The 23,850-nt window shown below is 40.3% G+C and overlaps 3 protein-coding genes across 9 annotated transcripts; 1 reads left to right on the top strand and 2 right to left on the bottom strand.

The window, feature by feature from the left end:
* Positions 1-5,453: 5,453 nt before the first annotated feature.
* On the bottom strand, positions 5,454-12,069 carry ndufab1b (NADH:ubiquinone oxidoreductase subunit AB1b). Of its 2 annotated transcripts, none has more exons than XR_014537468.1 (5): positions 11,896-12,069; positions 10,478-10,600; positions 10,210-10,297; positions 6,859-8,981; positions 5,454-5,710 (listed from the first exon to the last, which is right to left on the bottom strand). XR_014537468.1 is itself a non-coding variant. In XM_083566005.1 (5 exons), the coding sequence occupies exons 1-4, from the start codon at positions 12,028-12,030 to the stop codon at positions 8,890-8,892; spliced, it is 438 nt and encodes a 145-aa protein (XP_083422131.1). In that variant the 5' UTR covers positions 12,031-12,069; the 3' UTR covers positions 5,454-5,585; positions 8,866-8,889. The 2 variants fall into 2 exon arrangements, 1 of the variants encoding a protein (XP_083422131.1); XM_083566005.1 differs by having other exon boundaries at positions 5,454-5,585; positions 8,866-8,981.
* A 208-nt stretch (positions 12,070-12,277) lies between these two features.
* On the top strand, positions 12,278-17,394 carry rpusd1 (RNA pseudouridine synthase domain containing 1). Of its 6 annotated transcripts, none has more exons than XM_083565945.1 (7): positions 12,282-12,480; positions 12,621-12,740; positions 12,842-13,069; positions 13,884-14,007; positions 15,971-16,073; positions 16,290-16,391; positions 16,911-17,394. In XM_083565945.1, the coding sequence occupies exons 2-7, from the start codon at positions 12,727-12,729 to the stop codon at positions 17,315-17,317; spliced, it is 978 nt and encodes a 325-aa protein (XP_083422071.1). In that variant the 5' UTR covers positions 12,282-12,480; positions 12,621-12,726; the 3' UTR covers positions 17,318-17,394. The 6 variants fall into 6 exon arrangements, with proteins under 6 accessions (XP_083422068.1, XP_083422071.1, XP_083422069.1 ...); XM_083565943.1 differs by having other exon boundaries at positions 12,283-12,480; positions 12,839-13,069; XM_083565944.1 differs by having other exon boundaries at positions 12,283-12,485; positions 12,839-13,069.
* dctn5 (dynactin 5) lies at positions 17,389-23,471 on the bottom strand. Its single transcript, XM_083566001.1, has 6 exons — positions 23,316-23,471; positions 20,681-20,749; positions 20,476-20,594; positions 19,704-19,815; positions 19,144-19,246; positions 17,389-18,725 (listed from the first exon to the last, which is right to left on the bottom strand). Exons 1-6 carry the CDS (start codon positions 23,361-23,363, stop codon positions 18,628-18,630), a joined length of 549 nt encoding a protein of 182 aa, XP_083422127.1. The 5' UTR covers positions 23,364-23,471; the 3' UTR covers positions 17,389-18,627.
* Between the last annotated feature and the right edge of the window lie 379 nt (positions 23,472-23,850).

Raw genomic sequence — 23,850 nt, 5'->3', positions numbered from 1 at the left:
CTTTACCTCAAAGCACTTATCTCATCCCACACTGCACATTTGTTCTGGAACCGAAGTGGTGGAACGAACTTCCACTTGATATCCGAACAGCATTTAGATGTAGATCGCAACTGCGTCTCTATCAGTCTTCAAATCTTCCAGTATGCTTTGGAGAGAAAGATCTTGAGAGGCTTTGATCTCAATCTCTAACACTTTTGGGATGAACTGGAACACCGACTGCACCTCAGGCCTCCTCACCCTACAATAGTACATGACGTTACTAACAGCCTTGTGGCTGATGATCACAAATCTCCACAAGCACACTCCAAAATCTAATGGAACATCTTCCCAGAAGAGTGGAGTGATTATACAGCAAATTGGGACTAAATGTGGATTAAAAGGTGGATTTTGATGCTCAAATGCACATACCATATTTATGAACAGGTGTCTGCAAATTTTTGGCAAAATAGTCTGTCTGTCTGTCTGTCTGTCTGTCTGTCTGTCTGTCTGTCTGTCTGTCTGTCTGTCTGTCTGTCTATCTATCTATCTATCTATCTATCTATCTATCTATCTATCTATCTATCTATCTATCTATCTATCTTCACTTGTATCTATCTACACACATACACAGAGCTTGTGTAACAGTACCCCATGCTTGTGACAGAAAACGAGCCGTTGTGGACACGTTGTGAAGGAAACGGCGAGTACAAGTGTAACTGTAGCCTCCTCATGTATAAGTAAAGAAGTGTATAAATGGTCCCGACTCCTCAGTGCTTCATCAAGTGGAAATACTGAGGCATGTTGTTGTTTTTTCCATTTAGGGGATCAACACCTAAAGTTATTAGTCGGTTACATTCTGATCAGTCAGAAGTAGTTGCTTCTTCTTTTACACCAGCAGAAAGGTGAGGACCACAGTTTATAAAAAAAGCTCTCTTTCTAACATGGCATTGTTACAATAGGAACAGCTCAGTCAGGTACTTATGTGGGTGAGGTGAGGAGGCCTGGGGTGCAGTCAGTGTTCCAATTCCGCATGTTCAATAGGGTTGAGGGCAGAGCGCTACAGCAGGAGATCTTCCACGTCAACCCATGTAAAGTATATCTTCATGTAGCTGGTTCTGAGCACAAAGATAGCGTTGTCATGTTGGAACAGGTTTGACTCTTCTAGGTGAGGGGAAAATTTCATGCAAACACATCCAGAGACATCCTATACAATCATTACTTTCTCGTGACAGTTTGGTAAAGAAACACATAAACCTGGAAAAGTCAGGTGTTACAATACTTTTGTCTATATAGACATCTATATTGTCTATATTGTCTAATCCTGGTGTAGTTAATGCCCGTTTTGCTATCACCAGTGCAACAGATATTTTACTGGGTCATCCGCTGTGGCGTCTCCTAATGGGAGAAGCCAAAAGAAAGTTTTATTTAAAAAAACTTGTAACAAAAGTCATCGGAGAACAGATGTCTCAAAGGCTAAGGTGTGTTATTTCCTGATCGTTTTACAAATAATCCACATTTAAAATCTGCTGCTGTTAACCTTTATAAAAAAAGCAAGCCTTCATAAATCAGAAAAAAATCTAAATGAACCCATCAGAGAAAAAGGCCACATTAGGTTTGGCCACGTATGTGTTACTATTTGGGACATTTTCAAAAAAAGAAAAACTGCACAGATGAGTTTAGGAACTTCTAAAGACCACCACAGAAAACTGGGGTGAATGACAGAAATATTCTTTCCTTCCCTGGTGAAGAATACGCTATTGACACAAGTTGGCCAGGTCAAAGAACCTCATCCAGGAGGTAGGTGGATTGGTGTCAACAATCAAAGTCAACAACCGAGACGAGTCTTTGTCATTGGTAAGCCTAAAAAAACCCCCCATAAAAACCCTTTTTTAGGTTTTTAGATAAAACACCAAAAAGATCTGCACCTATAAGATGATTGGAATCTCCAATCCCAGTGGATTTTCCTGGAAATCACAGGAAGAAAAAAAAAAAGTATATGGATATATGAGGTCACTGCACAAGTGCAGAACCTGTCAGCAAAGTTGTAGACTGAAAGTAAATGATTAATGGGAGAAAAAGACATTTTAAGTAAATCATTGCAATGTCCTTAGGGCTAAGTTACTTTTTTTTCTTACTGGATGTCAAAAACACAAAGCTACAACTCACTTATAGAGTGATATAGTATATCGATAGTACCAGCACACAAACAGTACAGAAATGGGATTATTGTTGTTTGTGATGGTTTAAACCATTTTAGGTGTTTAATAGTTTTTATAAGATAAATAATGTAGTTTTAGTTCTATTGATGTAAATGGGTTTAGTGGAATGTTAGTACGTTGCCTTGTATTATTATATAATACAGTGTACAATAAAAATGAACGGATAGATGGATGGATAGATGGATGGATGAACAAATGGATGAAAGGATGAACCGATAGATAGATGGGGAAACAAATGAATGGCTGGATGGAAGGATGGGTGGATGAATAAACAAACAGAATGATAGATGGACAGATTTATGGCTGGATAAATGGACAGGTGGATTAATGAATTAATGATTAAATGAATGGATGGATGAATAAACAGATAGATGTATGAATGGGTCAATGGTTAGATGGAAATAGGAACAATAGATGGATTAATGAACATGATAGATGATGGATGGATGGCTGAATGGAGGGATGAACAGACAGATGGATGGGTGAACATATAAATGGATGAACGTGTAGATGGGTGGAAGGGTGAATGTATGGATGAATGGACATAGGTAAGCGAACAGATAGATAGATAAATAAGTAGATGGATAAACAGATAGATGGATAAATAAATGGATGGATGGATGAACAGATAGATGGGTAAATGAATGTATGAATGGAATCAGAGAACATGAATCCTGGATCTTAAGTGTAGTAGAGATTTGAAGATACTACTGTGGAGGGAGTGAAACAAAGAAACACTTCTTAAATCCCTTAACACATACACACACAAACACACACACACATGTAAACACACCCATCTGCACAAACTCAAGATAGTGCTGAAGGGAACCAGGGAGAGAAAAGCAGAGAGTGAGAAAGAGAAAGAGAAACTGAGGTGTGTGTGTGTGTGTGTGTGTGTGTGTGTGTGTGTGTGTGTGTGTGTGTGTGTGTGTGTGAGTGTGTGTGTTTGTGTGTGTGTGTTTGTGTGTGTGTGTTCAGTCAGCTTCAGCACAATGGACGTTTTGTCTCGCTCGTGGTGTGGGACTGAGCAAAGGAACAAGTGTGACGGCTCGTAAGGTGTCCCAAATGTATGTGTGTGTGTGTGTGTGTGTGTGTGTGTGTGTGTGTGTGTGTGTGTGTGTGTGTGTTTTAGTCTTCAACAAAGAAAAGCATTCACACAAACTCGGCATCTATGGGTGGAGTCAAACCAGACACACCCACCTCATACATATTCATTACCCTGGACAGTCCTGTTAATATGCTCCTCTCTGTGTGCCTGTGTCTTGGGTCACCTTGACTTTCTCCTGACCTGGTGTATTTCCTGTTTCTTTCTCTCTCTCGTCACCGGTCTTTTTCTTTCTGCATGCCTCTCGTATTTCTGCCCTCTTTCAATTTCCTAATTTTTTTCCTTAAATCTGGGCCTCTGCAGAAACCTCTTAGCTGCAGAGCCTAGAAACCACACACACACACACACACACACACACACACACACACACACACACACACACACACACAGACACACACACACACACACACACACACACACGCGCACAAACCCTGAGGGGAAGAAATCAATGTGCCCTCTGCTGGCTGTATTCACTGCTGCATGAAACCAAATGTCACGCACACACAAAAGCGCTTTATTTTTGCCGTGTACAGTCACACACCAATATTCAGTACACATATCTCACACACACAATGCTTGTAAACACTTAACTGCCTTGCGTGTACATCTTTACAATAAAGCCCGCTTCAGCAATGATTTATTTGCCAAAAATATGATCAGTTCTTTAAATATTTTCATATAAACGTGACTTTTTCCTCAGAAAAGAAGACTTTTCCTTTTATATATATATATATATATATATATATATATATATATATATATATATATATATATATATATATATATATATAAATAAATAAATTTAAATCTGTGGGAAAAAAAGGAAAAGGCCTCTTTTTAAATGTTGTTAGTTCAAACCCCAGGGCTATATACAGTACAGACCAAAAGTTTGGACACACCTTCTCATTCAAAGAGTTTTCTTTATTTTCATGACTATGAAAATTGTAGAGTCACACTGAAGGCATCAAGGGCTATTTGACCAAGAAGGAGAGTGATGGGGTGCTGCACCAGATGACCTGGCCTCCACAGTCACTGGACCTGAACCCAATCGAGATGGTTTAGGGGTGAGCTGGACCGCAGAGTGAAGACAAAAGGGCCAACAAGTGCCAAGCATCTCTCGGGGAACTCCTTCAAGACTGTTGGAAGACCATTTCAGGTGACTACCTCTTGAAGCTCATCAAGAGAATGCCAAGAGTGTGCAAAGCAGTAATCAAAGCAAAAGGTGGCTACTTTGAAGAGCCTAGAATATGACATTTTTCAGTTGTTTCACACTTTTTTGTTATGTATATAATTCCATATATAATTCCACATGTGTTAATTTATAGTTTTGATGCCTTCAGTGTGAATCTACAATTTTCATAGTCATGAAAATAAAGAAAACTCTTTGAATGAGAAGGTGTGTCCAAACTTTTGGTCTGTACTGTATATATATATATATGTGTGTGTATATATATGTTTAGGTGTACTTGTTTCTTCATTTATATTTGGGTTGTTCTGTATTTTCAGGAGGGTTAGAGGGGGGAAAAAAAGCAAAACATTACATTTCTTGTTTTTTTTTATTAACCTAGTTTATTTTTATTAACATTTGTGAACAACAGTTTACATAAAAAAAAAATTCTTTATTTTCATTCTTTCCATCCTTTATTCATTCCCTCCCTGGATATGTGGAATTGTCAGGATTTTCTCCTTTTAACAGAAATTCTTAAAGCTGGACCTAAAACGCTCATGTGCAAAACAAATCATAATTCCGGGGTGGAGTGAGCAGCCACATTGACACTGCACCAACTCCAGTTTCTTTTTTCTTTTTTTACTGCTGGCATTGTTGTGTATGTATTAACAAAGCAAACACACTTACGGTCCGCAACTTAATACGTCCCTGAGGGAATTCAGCTTCAAACTATTTTCTGCATGTAAAAAAAAAAAAAAAAAAAAAGGACTGCAATCGGTTCACGTGTGTACCGAACTGAAAGCCCTGCACTGAAATTATATATATAAAAAAATGTATATACATCTATAATGTATATATATATATATATATATATATATATATATATATATATATGTATATTATATAAAGAATTGTAATATAGATTTTTTTTTAAGTAATGCATGAAAATATTCAAACATTGAAATAAAGCTTCCGAAGCAAATATTTTTCGATTTTTTTATTTATTTTTCAAAAATGTACACTACAATCTTTTCTATTAAACGTTACACACAATCACTGACAGAAACAGAGCGATGTTCAGGAGAGAATCGGCGCAGGGCCGGGATCTTGAGGCCTGTGGAAACAGTGAGAAACAAACACGTAAACCAAAGAAAGCACAAAAAGGACAAAAAAAATCCATTACATATTTATTATAACAACAAATGATCACTAATGTGCAATCTTCTGGAAGATGTTCCTCTAGACCAGGGGTCACCAACCTTTTTGACACCGAGAGCTACTTCTTGGGTACTGACTAATGTGAAGGGCTACCAGTTTGATACACAATTCTAAAATAAAAAAATTTGCTCAATTTACCTTTAATTATATGTTATTATTAATAATGAATGATATTCATCTATATCAGGGTGTCAAACTGAATTGCACAGAGGGCAAAACTCAAAGCACACTTTAGGTCGTGGGCCGAACAGGATAAACATTTATTAAAAACACACTAAAACAATGTTTTGTTTTACATAAATAAAAACAGACAGGAATATTATTCCAAAATAAATCAACTTAAACTTTAATTAACTTAAAATATTTTGCTCTCCATAAAAATATCTTCAGTTAAACACCAGACGTCTCACAGCTTTATCATGCAGCTCTTCAGAAACTCTCCCTCAGACAATAACCTGCTGATGTGCCTCTGATTTCTCCTCTGTTTTCACACCAGCTTCACTTTGTGATTTTGCTGTGGTGAAAAGCCTCTGCTGAAATGTCAGATTCTTCTTTAACTCATCCACTTTCTGTATCTTCTGCTCTGCATTCAGGTTTTTCAGCTTCTCCTGATGTTTTGTCTCGTAGTTCAGTCTTAGATTCAATCCCTTAATTACAGCCACATTCGCTCCACATATAAGACACACGTGTTTACCGCCAGTGTCAGTAAACATCTACTCAGAATCCCATCGGTTTTCAAAGGCTCTGTTTTCAGAATCAACTTTTCTCTTTGCCACTGTGAGGCGCTGTTTCACAATAACTTTTCAATAGGGTTAAATACATCAACAGAAGCTCGACTTGATTGACGCTGGAATGTTCTCACGTAGTCTAGCGTTCGGTAAGGCGGCTGAAGCGCTGCATTGTGGGATCTGTAGTTTGTGTTATCAGCGCTTCATATCGCCGGGACATTAATAACAACAATAATAGATCTATATAAAATCTGACCCGGAGTTTGACAACTCTGATCTATGTGAAGACACTGATCATGTTAATGATTTCTCACAATAATTATCAACAATGATTTAACAAGGTAGGAAACAGCTATTTTTAGAAAAGGCTCACGGGCGACTCATGTGGTCCTTGCGGGCGACCTGGTCGCATGTTGCGGGCACCATGTTGGTGACCCCTGCTCTAGACTTTGTGGAGATTGGTGCTCATTCAGCCATAAGGGTCAGGTACTGGTGTAGGTGAGGTGAGGAGGCCTGGGGTGCAGTCAGTGCTCACATTTAGCATGTTGAATAGGTAAGAGCTCTATAGCAGGAGATCTTTTACTCCAACCCATATGAAGGCATATCAGAGCTGACCTTGTGCACAGAGGCATTATCATGCTGGAGCAGGTTTGGGTCTCGTAGTTCAAGTAAATAGAAAATCTCATGCTACTGCATTTATAGACAGACATTCTATATAGTTGTATAAGGAAGAGCCAGAAGGTTGAGAAAGTCTGGTGTCCAAATAATGCTGTCTATGCAGTCAGCGTACAATGGGCCTTATTTATCAAGCAGGAAAAAAATACATTTACGAACTTATTTGTAGGGGTAATTACACAAGACATGTTGTATGCACAAACAAACAAACAAACAAACAAACCTCACAATCAAGTATAAATTCACACAGATGAGCAATAACAAATTGTGATGTCCGAATTGTGACGTCTAGACGACAGGGTCAGAACATCTCTAATACGGCAGGTATTGTGGTGTGTTTCAGGGATGCAATGGTTAGTACTAGAGGTTGACCAATAGTGGATTTTACTGATCCTGATATCTAGGCTGGAACTTATTTGCCAATAACCGAATAATCAACTGATAGTGTTTTTAAATTGATGCTAAAACCCCCCCCCCAAAAAAACAAAACAAAAAAACAAAAAAAAAACCTACCATTCCATGTAAAATAGTGCTGGGGAAGGGGAAAAAAAACAAAAAAACCAGTACTGAATCATAAAAATTGGATTAAAGAAATTAATGAATGTTTTATTTAATTATAAATCTATCATTAATACATTTTAAGTAATAAATATAATATAGCACTCTCCATGTGGCACGCAGTCTCACATGCAAAAACAAACAGCGCGTGGAGTCAGGGATTCGCCTCTAGAGGCCGCTGTAACAGCGTAGATTTTTGCTGATAGCCAAAATTTCCAGCAATCAACGATCAGTGTCAAATAACGAATTACAAAAACGATAAATCAGTCGACCTCTAGTTATAACCTACCAAAAGCGGTCCAAGGAAGGAAGATTCGGTAAAGCAATGACGGTTGCTAAGTGGTTTAACCACTGTCCACCACCTACATCGGACATGTGAGGATCAGAACTGGAACATAAGGGAAGGGAAGGTGGCCTAGTCTTTGAGTCAAATGATCAGTGGATCAACTGTGTTTTTGTGGAACAAGGAGGAACTACCGACTATTACACAGTCGAGGTTAATATTATTGATTTCAGTGACAAATATTACATTTACATTTAAGTACTAACTTTTTTTTGTTTTCACATCACACAATTTTGTTTTGACCCCACCCTTTTTCGGTAATTCCTCTGGAGATTTCTGACCTCAACTAATACTTTCATTGCTGGAGCCTTTCAAGTCATTTACTCGTCATTTCTGCTGGTGAGGTTTTGGTTTTTATAACGTTCTGGAAATTAGCTGTACCACACACACACACACACACACACACACACACACACACACACGGTAATTTACAGGTTTGATTTAATTCAATTCATCTAATTGATTCATTTTATCTGTATAAAGCTTAACAAACATTGTCTCAAAGCAGCTTTACACAGGTTATAAAGTGGTATACAAATGTATACGTTTAGCACCTATATGATTGTTCTTTATAATTTGAAGCTTGTCCCTCATGAGCGAGTCAGTGGAGACTTGTGGAAAGAAAAAAAATCCCTGTTATTGCACAAGGAAGAAACCTGGAGACTCAAAAGGGAACCTGTCCTTATCTGGGTGGCACCGAACGTCCATTCATTACATTACGAGGTGACCGGTGTTCCACAACATACACAAGCTAGGACAAACTGTGCTCCCGAAACCTCCGCCAGGAAAGTTTTAATTCACCTCACAGCATATGCACAACATTTTCACACAGATTTCCCAAGAGACTGATAAATGAGCCGTGACAGACAGACCTTATGTGGAAAACAGAGCCTTGATTATTGGTTCACGTCCTTTTTCCTCGCGATGTACTGTACAACTTCGGCAGGAGTCATGAGCTTCTCTGCTTCCGTGTCTGGAATCTCGAATCCTGCCGGAAAACACCGGAACGCAATATAAAAACACAAGATGTTTGCGCTGCTATAATGCTACAGAAAACAGGAACTAATCGGTCTGGTGGATGTCCATGACAATAATCGATGTTAGAAAATAGAAAAATCTTTATTGTCCATCACCCAAGCCTGTTATGTTCCTATGTAGCACACGCTACATTGCTCTATGTTACATGGCATTTCATGGCTTTGTAGGCAGATATTCAGATATCATTCGTTACTGTATTTTCTTTTTTTTACATCAGCACTTTACTGAAGTATTTTCATTTGGGGACACTTTAACTTCACATTTCAAAGGCAATTATCTTACTTTTTAACTACTACATTTTATGAAAGGAGTCGTTCCTTTTTCATTTATGAGCGGATAAAAACGGAACTGTTAAAGCACGCAGCAAGCGACCAATCAGGGTTTCGCTCTGTTTTTAAACTCGTTTTGATTGGCACTTGGCGGAATCTACTCATCACCAACATACAGTTTCAGCACCAGTGCAACAGCAAGCAGAACATTTTGAGAGGAATAAATGATGAAAGAAACGCCATGCTTTTTTTAAAGTACAGTAATCCCCCGTTTATCGCCGTGGTTACGTTCCAAAACCGCCTGCGATAAAAAAAGCGCAATCAACGAACGACAACATTTTTTTAATATTTTTTTTTAGTTTTAAACGTAAATCATCCTCCCACACACTTTAAACACGCACAGGAAACTTTTGCAAGAATAAGGTAATTATATTTTTATTGATAAATGTCATTATTTCAACATAAAACTCCTTAATTCCCTATAAGTTTTGTTTTCTATCGTGCTATCCGTGAGAAACCGGGAAAGTCAGCCAAACAAATTTGTAACGTGGCAAATGCAATTCCGCGTTAAACCAGGGGTGGCGGTAAAGCGGGGAATTACTGTAAATGAAAAAAGAAGGTTTTCGGTTTATCAATCGATGTTCGACTCATTCATATCATCCTATTAATAGATCGGTGTGCTGATTCACATAAACTGAGTTGATTATGCGAAGAGTTTTGTGATAAAATGATAAAAGGATCATCATAGTACTTTGGATACTTCAGTACAATTGAAGGCAAAAACCTTTGTCCTTTTACTCAAGTGAAAGTTTAAAGAGAGCACTTTTACTGAAGTAATATTTTACCTCATGTATCTCTACTTTAACATAAGTACATAGTTTGTGTTCTTCGTCCACCAAAGGCGCTTACCAAACTCGTCTTCCATCGCCATGATAATCTCCACCTGATCCAAACTGTCCAGCCCCAAATCTTTCATAAAGTGAGAGGATGACTCAAGCTGTAAAACAAGGGCGGAAAAAAAAAACTTGTTTTAGATCAGCAGACATGATTTGACATCAAACTACTGTACATTTGACCCTCAGTTTCCATCCTGACTCGTTTTCACGCCACATGACACTGTAACTACTTGAGACTTGAGGTTTATTCAGGCCGCAGAAATGTGACGACAGATTCGTACCGTCTCCGGCTTGATCTTGTCGTATAGGTTAAGGACGTTCATGACACGCTCTTCGATGCTCTGCAGGGTCAGAGGCCGGGAATCGCAATACTGCCGACAGAGCTGCAGCGCAGGACTGGAGACCTACGTAAACACAAAACAACAAATGCACTCATCATCTACTACAATAGCTGTGACCAAGCTAGCACACGATCGTTTCCTTGGGCCGAAAACATCTTATGGACCAAGACATGTCCAAAGAACCAAAAAAACTATTCAGAAGAACATTAAAGCCTCCTGAAACGTTCCTTTTCTTCTCTCTGCTAAAAAGTGAACACTGTTACAGCAGAAAGCAGGTGTCCGACTCCATATTTAATGCCAACAGAGCAGAATATTCAACATGTCAAACGTAATCGGTGTGATTGCAAGGTGTACATGTATTTTTTGCCAAATCGCCTCAAGTGGTACAAATCAATAACAAAAAAAAGATACTGACGGCTTGCCCTTTTCTGATCACGTGACCTCTCCAGGATCCGGTCTGATCCCAAGTCCTCATGAACTGCGTGAGGTAATATGAATTCCTGATGTCATTTCCACTCGAACAGGAAGTCATGGGCGAGACATTTTTGAGTGGATGATTTTATAAATCATCTAATATCTTTTGAATATATCGCAGCTGAGTGCAGCTCGAGTAATACTGAGGTACTGGATGCAGACGATTGAATAAGTATTTTTCTCCACCCAAATGCACCTGTCCCAGGGAGAATCTTCTATCAATGGAGACAACGAGTAAACGCTGGCCTTCGAAGTCAGGCTGTATCCATCTGAGCCAAAGAACACACACTTTCAGCAAGTTCATGGGAAATTGCAGGCTCTAGAGTGGTTTAGATTGGACAGGCAGTTTAATGAGAAGTGCAGGATGTGCATCAGAATGTATTCTTGGAAGGTCGAAAAGTGCAGGACGCGTGAGCGTGAACGGTGTCCGATGTTCCTGGGACAGACTTCAGATCCAAAGTGAATGAATGATCATGGAGGCTTTTTGATCTGGTCCCCAAATTCAGTGTATGGGAGAATGAACCCATGACCTGTGGCTTCATCACTTCATGGTGATGATGATGATGATGATGATGATTATTATTTATATTTACAGCATTTGGCAGATGCCTGTTTCCAATGTGACTTACATCCATCTCATTCATCCAACTGAGCAGATATGGAGTTAAGGGCCATGTTTAGTGGCCCAGAAATGGCAACTTGGTGCAGCTTGGATTTGAGCTCACAACCTTTGGATCCAAAGTCCATTGATGATGGTGAGGATCATAATCTGAGCCTTCATGCCCTTCACACACTTCACAGTGCACCAAAGACACCCCAGGGTCACAGCACTGATCCAGCACAAGGCCCCTAAAGCGGAAAGAATGCATTTTAAAAAGCCTCACCGGTGAAATCCATGTCGCTGGTTGTCTAAACGAAACGAGGCTCAGTGATCTCCTACTGGCGGATTTCAGGACTCCGCCACTGTGCTGCAAGAGCCTTACAGATCGGACGCAATGCACCAGCACCCGGGACGCCATGTCTGTTCAAACAGTTACCCAGCATGCACAGCACCAACATATAACACACAAGGGGGAGGAGTGGTCTTGCGCATGCGCGTGCGCAGGGAGCCTTCTCTGGCGTACACATTCAATTTAATAACGGTTTATGTTACAAAACACACACACACACACACACACACACACACACACACACAGTTTTTTTCTTGGATATAATAAATACAACGTTTAAAAAATAAATAAAATAAAAAAAATCTCACAATAAAAGTCTCTTATTTTGAAAAACATCCCGGAAGTACATTGCTCCTCAAAACTAACAGGCTCCCACACAGACCTGCTTCTTTCCACCCCCTCTAAATATATTTGTAAAATATATTTCATTTTCATTAGATTATAAAGATGACGATTTATTTCCCGCTCTTAATTATCCAGAATATTTCGCTGTTTTTTTACGGAGCTCTGAATGAGAAGGTGAGGTCAGTGCACGTGCAGATGTAATCACACACCAATGTCCGCACTTTTTTACTGATTTATTTGATAAATAAATCCGTTTGCTGGTCCATATTTGTTTTAACTTAAAGGTGATCTACACTGGTTTTTATTTTTTGCAGTACTGCACATTTCGAGGGCTACTGCCTCTAAAAATGACGTCACAAATAGGCTTCCGGTAACATGAGGCGAAGTCATTGATTTGTGACGTTACAAAAAAATCTACATATGACGCTAAAGTGGTATAAGAATGCGTTTTATGGATGCGTTTTATGAATTTAAATATCTACATCCATGTCTTTTACTTAACTGTACTCATTATTTTTATGAATTTTTTCAGTAGTGGTCTGAAGTGGCCCCTTCAAGATGGACCTAAGAAGAACTTGAGCATGGAGCCGGCGAGTGTGGAGAACCTGTGCGTGTTGTACCACAGTGCTGATTACCTGGTGCTCAATAAACACTGGGACATCCGCATCGACAGCAAGCTGTGGAGCGAAACACACACGGTCCAGAAGCAACTGATGCACCGGTTCCCTCACCTCGCAGATCCACAGACGCACTACGGCTTCAGGTAAACACACACACACGGAGACCTTCACAGCGTTATCCAGAACATCTAGCAGTTATTTCATTTATACATCTGGGAAGATGCTCAAGGATGCACCAATGGCTGCATTGCAAAGGCTCATACACATAGAGGAGGTTATAAAGTGGTATAAAAGAATGTTTAGCATCTATTAGTTTGTTCCTTATAATGTAAGTTTAAGCGAGTTATTGGCAACTCTGCATGGAAAAACTCCCTGAGATTGCATGAGGAAGAAACGTTGAGAGGAACCAGACTCAAAAGGGAACCCATCCTCATCCACAGTGTCTCGAAGGGCTTTAGTAGGAGCAGTAGGCTCTGAAGTGAAAAAAGAGACAGAAAACACTGGTCCCTCAGGAGCATGTTTAACTTGACAAGAGAGGGAGAGAAATGGAGAGAAATAAGGATTTTGGGCCGATCGTGGTAAGGAAAAACTCAGTTATGAGGAAGAAACCTTGAGAGAAACCAGACCGAAAAGGGGAAATCCATCCTTATTTGGGCGATATCAAGTGTGGGATTATAAATCTTAAAAACAATACAAAATACCGGAGAGTGAGAAAGACCCTGAGCTCCAGTGTGTGAGATTATGAGTAATGTCCTTTCTACAGTCTTGTAAAGTCAGTTGACATGTCTCTTGATGGATGTTCGGGGGTCGGCATCTACTCCCTAAAGGTCCATAATCTTCATGAGGTGGGACACAACTGGAACTGGTACAACCTCAGGATGGATAGAGAAAGTCTGTGTGATCAGGGTTTATTATGTGTGTTGGTTGCTTACCGGCTCCTTCACGTTCTCTGTGCAGGTTCTGCCATCAGCTGGACTTTTCCACCAGTGGAGCGCTGTGTGTGGCTCTGAATAAAGCAGCTGCCGGACAAGCGTATCGCTGTTTCAAAGACAGAACTGTGACCAAGGCTTATCTCGCTCTGGTACGCTTTCATACACACGTCTGACACACACCTTTTCACTCTTAAAACTCTCTTTGAACTCATGTCCCACCAAACTGCGTGTGTTTGATTGTACTGTTCTAACAGTATCATCACTATTAACAATTCTCGCAAGTGTTAAATCATTCTATAAGGAGAAATATTTATGGAATGGCATCATCCTGATCCTGAGTTTTCTTTGTGCACTCTGTAACAGCTGGAACGTGTGTTTTAAATCAGTAAAATTTAGTGAAACAGCTGGAACATGTGCTTTAAACCAGTGATATTTAGCAAAACAGCTGGAACGTGTGCTTTGAACCAGTAAAATTAGCGAAACAGCTGGAACGTGTGCTTTAAACCGGTAAAATTTAGCGAAACAGCTGGAACGTGTGCTTTAAACCAGTGATATTTAGCAAAACAGCTGGAACGTGTGCTTTAAACCGGTAAAATTTAGCGAAACAGCTGAAACGTGTGCTTTAAACCGGTAAAATTTAACGGAACAGCTGGAACGTGTGCTTTAAACCAGTGATATTTAGCGAAACAGCTGGAACGTGTGCTTTAAACCTGTAAAATTTAACGAAACAGCTGGAACGTGTGCTTTAAACCAGTGATATTTAACGAAACAGCTGGAATGTGTGCTTCAAACCAATCAAATTTAGCGAAACAGCTGGAACGTGTGCTTTAAACCAGTAAAATTTAGCGAAACAGCTGGAATGTGTGCTTCAAACCAGTAAAATTTAGCAAAACAGCTGGAACGTGTGCTTCAAACCAGTAAAATTTGGCGAAACAGCTGGAACGTGTGCTTCAAACCAGTAAAATTTAGCGAAACAGCTGGAACGTATGCTTTGTACCAATCAAATTTAGCAAAACAGCTGGAACATGTGCTTTGAACCAATCAAATTTAGCAAAACAGCTCTAACGTGTGCATCAAACCAGTAAAATTTTGCGAAACAGCTGGAACGTGTGCTTCAAACCAATCAAATTTAGCGAAACAGCTGGAACGTATGCTTTGAACCGGTAAAATTTAGCGAAACAGCTGGAACGTGTGCTTTAAATCGGTAAAATTTAGCGAAACAGCTGGAACGTGTGCTTTAAATCGGTAAAATTTAGCAAAACAGCTGGAACGTGTGCTTTAAATCGGTAAAATTTAGCGAAACAGCTGAAACGTGTGCTTTAAACCGGTAAAATTTAGCAAAACAGCTGGAACGTGTGCTTTAAACTAGTGATATTTAGCGAAACAGCTGGAACGTGTGCTTTAAATCGGTAAAATTTAGTGAAACAGCTGGAACGTGTGCTTTAAACCAGTGATATTTAACGAAACAGCTGGAATGTGTGCTTCAAACCAATCAAATTTAGCGAAACAGCTGGAACGTGTGCTTTAAACCAGTAAAATTTAGCGAAACAGCTGGAACGTGTGCTTCAAACCAGTAAAATTTGGCGAAACAGCTGGAACGTGTGCTTCAAACCAGTAAAATTTAGCGAAACAGCTGGAACGTATGCTTTGTACCAATCAAATTTAGCAAAACAGCTGGAACATGTGCTTTGAACCAATCAAATTTAGCAAAACAGCTCTAACGTGTGCATCAAACCAGTAAAATTTTGCGAAACAGCTGGAACGTGTGCTTCAAACCAATCAAATTTAGCGAAACAGCTGGAACGTATGCTTTGAACCGGTAAAATTTAGCGAAACAGCTGGAACGTGTGCTTTAAATCGGTAAAATTTAGCAAAACAGCTGGAACGTGTGCTTTAAATCGGTAAAATTTAGCGAAACAGCTGGAACGTGTGCTTTAAATCGGTCAAATTTAGCAAAACAGCTGGAACGTGTGCTTTAAACTAGTGATATTTAGCGAAACAGCTGGAACGTGTGCTTTAAACCAGTGATATTTAGCGAAACAGCTGGAACGTGTGCTTTAAATCGGTAAAATTTAGTGAAACAGCTGGAACGTGTGCTTTAAATCTGTGCAGGTTCGAGGCACCGTGACTGATGGCAGAATGACGCTGGACACCGCCATCGGGAAAAACACCACCGAGGGAAAAACACACATGATGTGTGTAGAAGGAACCGAAGGTCAGAATCATGAGCTAAAAAAACCTGTTGAATCTGAAATTAATAATAATTGGCTATTTGTTCACAGTGTAACAGCTTTCTGCACTCTATTAAATCTGTCGAAACTTAGGAACGATGTTTATCATACCCAGTACAGTGATTGTTGATCCTTCAGGTGAAAAGAGTCGAGTAAACAACCATAAATGTCTTCTTTCATTTCTTCTGTTTGGTTGACAGGATGTGAGAATCCCAAGCCCAGCCAGACATTATTAACTGTATTAGAACGCGGATCATATAATGGAGAGCCCGTTACTAAAGTTCTTCTGCAGCCTCTTACAGGTAAACATTTATAATCCATCCCACCTGATATCTTCTACAGGGACTGTACAATCACTCTCTCAGGAACAGCTGTACAACAAGAGAATGAGAGAAAAGGGAGATCTGCATAAATGGGAGAATATCAGAACCTGCTGGTTTAATGGGAAAACATGGTCCACACCAATACCTTCAGTCCACACAGACGGCGCTTTCAGTCAACGAAAATGTAGCTGTGCTTTCATGGGCAACTCTATAGTTTTAGAGTCCTAGACCTAAAAACAGAACCTGTTTTTTTTTTTTTTTTTTATATATCTGGCAACAACTACTATGCAACAAGCAAACTGACAGACATCACACTTTTTTTTTTCCCTTATCATCATTGATGTGTATATTACCAGAAGTTCCAGACTCGAATCAGCAGAATTATTTTTGCACTGCTGACACATGACAGGCCGATTAGATACCTGCATGAATGTCCAGATTTTATGCCCATCGAATCTCTTTCATTTCCGAAACCCTCACTCTTGCGGTTCTTTTCAGGACGCACCCATCAGCTCCGGGTGCACTGCAGCTCCATCGGTCACCCCATCGTCGGCGACTTCACTTACAGCCTCGGCACAGACGGCTCTCCGTACCGCATGATGTTACACGCCTACTTCCTGCGAATCCCTCTGCAACGCGAGGTCATCCAGGTCACGGCTTCCGATCCCATCGTTCCCGAACTCGACCCCAAATGGAAGCCGGAAACGGGCGTTGCAAATCTCGAGAGGTTAATGATCGAACTAATCGCGAGAACTAAAGCGGAAGAGCGACAAAGGGAGGAGGAGGAGGCGGCGAGGAAGCTGGCGAGAGAAGAGGAGAAGAAGAGGAGGAAGAGCGTGGTGGAGAACGTGGAGGAACGTGCACAGTGTCAGCACTGGCTCTCTGAATGGAATCTCAGTGACTAGTCATTTACTCTTTGTTTATGAACAAATCTAACGGTGCTTTTAAAAACCCAAAAATAAAGACGCTGGACAGATCGGAATCCAAGTTTTTATGTGACCAGGAAACATTTATCCATGATTTTTGTCCTTTGTGACGGCATGATATTTGTTTGATTTAATTCACTAACTTGCTAATTACTTGACCATATTGTACGCTGTATTTGACTACAAGTTGTAAATTCCTAGTAGATAATGATCTCTTCGACGACAAGCTCACGGATATATGGACAAAAGTATTGGGACACCTGACTTCCCTCATCCATATGGAATTCTTCCCACAATGTTAGAGGAAAGCGTCCTAGGAACTATAAGACCCAAACCTGCTCGAGCATGATAACACCCCTGTGCACAAAGCCAGCTCCATGAAGATATGCTTTACATGGGTTGGAGCGGAAGATCTCCTGCACCAGCCCTCAAACCCTATTGAACATGCTGAATGTGCACTGGCTGCACCCCAGGACTCCTCACCTCACCCTCATCAGTACCTGACTTTATTAACACCCTTGTAGCTGAAAGAGCATGAATCTCCATAAAATCTAGTGGAACATCTTCCCAGAAGAGTGGAGCTTATTATAAGAGTGAATGGAGACTTGATGTGGAATTGGATGCTCATGTAAAAAGCAGTGTAGATTTTGTTGGGGTGGGAATGGGAGTGTTTATGCAACCCGGACCCCACAATGGTCCGAAACATCTCACTTATTGCAGTCAGATTGATTTCCAGGCGATGGAAACAAGGTATCACTAGAGTTTTTTTTTTATTATTTTTTTTTTATAAATTGGGCTAGACGAAACATATAACTCTGGGTGGACAATTGATAATACGTGAACATATACAGGTCGAATAATGTGCGTCAGATATGATCTTCCATTCACAAGTATTTCTTCATTATAAACTAACAATTCTGGAGAAAAAAAAAAAAAAAAAGTCACACCACGAGTCATTTGATGCGTGTAATCAACGAGCGTTTGTTTGCCCAGAGAAACGTTTCGTACTGCGGAATCGACACAATAAATACAAGCATTCATAAAACCCAATCCCATCACGAGTCTGCTAATCGGATGAGCGCACACTGCTCACGAGAAAAGCATCAACGCGTGTTCCTTCTTCGTATGTACATTTACTAATAAAACGCAGTGCTCACGGAGTTCGGCTAAGGACAAATGTACGGGGCGTGGATCAGACGGACACGGTTGGGGACGTCCGTCCTCTTTTTACTGTAGGGAGGAAATGACGATGGATCAAAAGGAGTCCCGTTATAAGAGCCGGGCGGTGGTTAGATTTGGCTGAGCGGGAGGAATTTCTGATAGTAGCTTTTGGTCACGTCGATCATCAGCTCCTGTGTGCACTCCGGAAGCTCTCCAGTAAATAACCCTAAAGAAAAAAAAATTCAGATTTGAAATGTTTCCATCATTCATTTTTCTGAAATTTAGAGTACAAGGTGTGTTAATACAGTACAGTGTGCTAGTGCATGTGAACCGCTGGGTATGCGGAGAACTTTCATGAAAATATGTAAATTCTCGCATGTGATTGGTTAGAGAGTTCCCTGCTATATGACTCTAACCCTCAACCCTATTTAACATGATTAGTGTAACCGCTGACTGCACCCCAGGCCTCCCTCACCTACATCAGTACCTGACTTTACTAACACCCTTATAGCTGAATGAACACAAAATCTATACAAAATCTAGTTGAACATCTTCCCAGAAGAATGGAGGTTACTATAGCAGAAAATCGAGGACTCGGTGTGGAATGGGAGGTTCAAAAAGAATCACAGCCTCGTCGCACACACCTGGACATCCAGAGAACACTGTGAACGGAGGAACGACCGTCTCTGGAGGCAGCACCGTGTTATCCAGGATTTTACAGCAGTCCTTTAACACGCAACGCCGCCCCTGCACCATACACACAACTTCAATAACAAGACATTTGAATTCTAATTCTGCAGATCGATACATTTATATATTTGATATAACGTCATGTGAAGGTGGACTGTAAAGCAAAACAGGTTATATATTATATATAGAAATATATTCATTAATAAATATAATTGGATCATTAATAAATAATAACTATAGCTCTTCGTGCAGCTCGCAGTCTCACACGTACAAATAAACAGCACGTTGGGTCAGTGATTCGCCTCTAGAGGCCGCTGTTGTAAATACTATGGGTGCGGGTTTTTGCTGATAGTTTCAGGAATCAAATATCGTGGACCTCTACTATAGGTGCATCAGACACACTACACCAAGAGGGCGTGACACCATTGTTTGAGAGAATGTACCGTAAAATCCTGTCACTTCCCGTTTTTTGGAAATAAACATGGACTTGACTGTGAATGGATATATTACTTACGATAACGCAGTTTTTCCCGATGTGAACGTACGAGCCAATCTGAGCCGCGTTTACCACGCAGTCCTCTTCGATGAACACGTGGTCTCCGATGTGCAACGGGAAAAAAGCCACCCTGTGCGAACAAGACAAATGTCCTATCCTAAGTATTCACATCATTAAAAAATACAATTAAATCATCTTTAGAGTCTGATTAGGAATCACTTCGATTCCATCTTGCCCAAAATGCCTATTGGAAGAATTTCCTCATGCTATGTAGCCTGGGATGCTCTTAAATCATAAAATTCATAATATTCAGATACACCCTGCGACCTACTGGATGACATCCTGTGTGCCAGGTCTTGCAGTAATAGGATTGGTGCAACCAATGCAAATAATCTCATATGATTTTCATGTTATTGGCTGAGATGTTGCTCTACATTCAAACTAAAGACCAGTCAGTCTTAAACAATATCCTGGGCACTGCCGAACCCTTGATTCTGATCGATACTTTCGATCAGATTTTTGGTTTAAAAAAATTAATCCTGCTTTATAATGCATTATTTCAATATGCTATCGTTTCTATAGTATTCGCAGATTCACAGGGACAAAATCGCAGTGAGATCTGAGAAGAAGGTTGTTGTTGCTGAATAATGAAGTTTAAAATGAGCATTGAGGTAAGGAGTCTCCAGTCAGAGAACCTACACTTACTTTCTCAACAGGACTCGGATTTTAACCGTTTTTATTTGGAGACTCGAATTTTGTGCATCCTGATTGGACGTGTCCAGCTCCTTACCCTTTGCTGAACTTTTTAAACGGCGGCCGGATCACGCTCCTGCTCTTGATGACGCAGTGCCTCCCCACTCTGACGTTGGCCAGATCTCCCCTGATGATGCAGTCGTTCATCACTATGGTCTGGTAAAACACACAAAACCTCTAGTAAACAGACAGGGTGGGGGATCTTACGCTTCTAAAAGCATGGAGATGGAGATCCTGCTTACTTTTCCGTTCAGGACGATGTTCTGGCTCCCACACAGAACCGACTGCCTGCTCACTTTGTTGCCCGACGCCTGAAGAGAACAGAAGACAGTTATACTTTACGTGTACAAGGACTCCATGCTAAATCAGGATCGTGTACAAGTCAGTAGAACGTCTCATTCGATTTTGTGAGGTAATTCGAATGACTGATTTACACTTCATCCTGCTGAATCCAGGGAAAATCAACCAGGATAAATATCAAGAAGTGAGAGAAACGGTGCACTGAAGTACTACAGGGTGCTACTAAACAGCAGCATCAGAAGCATGAGGAAAATCAACAAGGCCATAACTCAATGCTGGAGACTCCCCTGGTGTGCTCAAGCGCTCGCTTTAAAATTTCACTTGAGTAAAAATACTTAAGTATCCAAAGAGTTTTTATCACAAAACTCTTCGCATAATCAACTCAGTCTATGTGAAACAGCACTCGATCTATTAATAGAATGATATTAATGTGTCAATCACTGATATCTATTCAAAAGATCCTGAGCCCAAACCCTCCATCGTTTATTCCTCTCAAAACTCTGAACTGTTCTGTATGTCCGTGCTAATCAGATACCACGAAGCGGCAATCGAAACGAGTTCAAAACAGAGCGCGCGCTTCGCCCTGATTGGTGGTTCGCTGCGTGTTCGACGGGTTTTTATCCATTAGTGAATAAAAAAGAAACGAATAACTCTTTTTATTAATATTAAAACTTACTGGTGCACCTTATGTACAATTGCTGAAGTTCCACAGAAACACTATATTATTATTTTGGATTGATTTTATGTTGTACTTGTATAATAGTACAGATTTACACATCAAAACTGTGTCCAACGTTTTCATATTTTGTGTGAGCACCACTGTTATGTAGCACTGCCTTAATCCTCCTGGGCATGAAATTCACCAGAGCTGCACAGGTTGTTGCTTGGATCCTCTTCCACTCCTTCATTATGACATCACACTAAGCTGCTGGATCCTCACCTTGCGCTTGAGGATGCCCCACATGTGCCGTTCGGCCCCGTTTCTGAAGAGAGGGCATCATGTTGGAATCCATGTTTCCTTTTAATGAGCTGCAACTCCTCACTACCAGCAGCACTCATGCACCACCACCATGCTTGACTGTAGGGAGGTGGTAGCTCAGTGGTTAAGGCATTGGGCTTTGGATCAGAAGATCACAGGTTCAAATCCCACCACCACCAAGCTGCCACTGCTGGGCCCTTGAGCAAAGCCCTAAAAACTTTCCCTGCTCAGTTGTAAGTCGCTCTGGATAAGGGCGTCTGCCAAATGCCGCAAATGTAAATGTGCGGAGGAGACAATTTTCTTGGTACTCCTCACCAGGGTGTCACCACACATGCTGGACACCATCTGAGCCAAACAAGTTTATCTTAAAGTAATTCATGCTCTTGGACAGGTCGTCTTTAGTAAACTGTTTGCAGGCTTTCTTGTGAGCCAGCTTCAGAAGAGGCTTACTTTTGGGATGACGGCCATGCGAACCGACTTGTTGCAGTGTGAGCATACGGCCTGAGCACTGACAAGTGGACCTTCCGCTTCTGCAACCTTTAAAGCAATGCTGCAGCACTCATGCGTCTGTTTTATGAAGTAGCTTCTGCACCTGACACACAGCACGAGGTTTTAACTTCTTTGATGGAACCTTGCGAGGCCTGTTCCGAGTGGAACCCCGTTTTGGAAAACCTCTGTATGACCCTGGCCACTGTACTGTAACTCAGTTTCAGGGTGTTACCGATCTTCTTATAGCCTCAGCCATCTTTGTGGAGAGCAACAATTCTAATTCCAAGATCCTCAGAGAGTCTTTGCCATGAGGTGCCATGTTGAACATCCATTGGTCAGTATGGGAAAATTGTAGTCAAAGCTCCAAATTTTAACTGCTCTAATACAAGATACACACATTTGTATGGTTCTGTCAAGCAGACAAAAACATGTACTCACTTTTATTGCCAGTTATTTACACAACAATGGCTGTATGTTGATTTATTTTTAAAAGGACAGTAAATCTGTATTGCTATACAAACTGCACATTGACTACTTTAAATATATCCAAGTTTCATTTCTATAGTATTGTCCCTTGAGAAGATCTACTAAAATGGTTGCTGAAATATGAGGGGTGTACACACTTGTGAGATACTGTATCTTCCTATCTTTGTTTACCTGTCTACTCATCTGTCTGTCTGTCTATCTACTTTTTTTGAATGATGGATAGATATCTGACTATCACACTGCTACTGTAGATTAAACCACGCCCCCAGGGGCGGGACATTTACTATAAAGATCATTTAATTGGACAAGCACAAGCGTAGTAGTCAAAATGAGTCAGTCAAAATTATTATTTATAGATGAAAACAAACCAAACCAAATTAAGACAAATCATTTTCAAATAATTGTTGGTTTTTTAAAAAAAAATCCATATTATATTCTGAAAACAAAATGCAATTTGAAAATGCTCTACATCGATTTTGATTGAATTTGCACGCCTCCTGATCTGCCCTCGTATATTATACACAGTATCACTGTTAGCCTCCTAGCAGAGTTAGCACATCAGTTTTAATAAAGCATTACATATAATCTTTAAAAAAAAAAAAAAAACTAAACCATTCACGTACTGTCTCGATGTACTCGGCCTTGTTGTATAAAATTTCACTCAGCTCCATTCTTGCTGAAAGGGACCGGGGCAGCGCTGATGATGTTCACTCGGTCAGGGCGTTAGCTACTCTTGCACGCCTCTAAGTCCCGCCCTCACGATCTACACTTTAACAAATGACTCTTTCCAATTGGTCAGATATCTCGTCATCATGAACAACTAGCCAATCACACACCAATATCTGTGAAAACAGCTTCTCACTTCCGCATCCATTCTACACTAAGGCAGTACTAAACGAGCGCCGATAACCTCGCCAAAATGAAGACATTACTAACTGAGCACCATAACAACTTCTTACTCATACACACTGTTCATTCATACTGCTTAATAAATTCATCTTCAATACTAAAACTATTTACAAGAATTTCACTGTGCTGTAATAAACGTATATGTGACAGAATAAAGGCTGCTTCTATTGTTACCTACAGCATTTGGTAATTGATTATACAGAAGGTACTGATGAAGGAGGAAGAGCCAGTGATTAGGAAATAACCTTA

Source organism: Silurus aristotelis (genome assembly GCF_946808225.1).
Source record: "Silurus aristotelis genome assembly, chromosome: 17".
Lineage (NCBI taxonomy): Eukaryota > Metazoa > Chordata > Actinopteri > Siluriformes > Siluridae > Silurus > Silurus aristotelis.
The sequence above is the reverse complement of the archived record's forward strand: the minus strand, read 5'-3'. Positions and strand labels throughout refer to the sequence as shown.

Coding starts and splice junctions, on each gene's coding strand:
- ndufab1b (XM_083566005.1), bottom strand. CDS start 12,030: ATGGCGTCCCGGGTGCTGGTGCATTGCGTCCGATCTGTAAGGCTCTTG. Junction 10,601..11,895: donor CAGCGACATGGATTTCACCG/GTGAGGCTTTTT, acceptor GTGTTTACGTAG/GTCTCCAGTCCTGCGCTGCA. Junction 8,982..10,209: donor GGCGATGGAAGACGAGTTTG/GTAAGCGCCTTT, acceptor GTTTTCCGGCAG/GATTCGAGATTCCAGACACG.
- dctn5 (XM_083566001.1), bottom strand. CDS start 23,363: ATGGAGCTGAGTGAAATTTTATACAACAAGGCCGAGTACATCGAGACA. Junction 19,816..20,475: donor TTTAAAAAGTTCAGCAAAGG/GTAAGGAGCTGG, acceptor TTGTTCGCACAG/GGTGGCTTTTTTCCCGTTGC. Junction 18,726..19,143: donor AGTGTTCTCTGGATGTCCAG/GTGTGTGCGACG, acceptor TTTTTTCTTTAG/GGTTATTTACTGGAGAGCTT.
- rpusd1 (XM_083565942.1), top strand. CDS start 12,409: ATGACGATTTATTTCCCGCTCTTAATTATCCAGAATATTTCGCTGTTT. Junction 14,008..15,970: donor CCAAGGCTTATCTCGCTCTG/GTACGCTTTCAT, acceptor AAATCTGTGCAG/GTTCGAGGCACCGTGACTGA. Junction 16,392..16,910: donor TCTTCTGCAGCCTCTTACAG/GTAAACATTTAT, acceptor GGTTCTTTTCAG/GACGCACCCATCAGCTCCGG.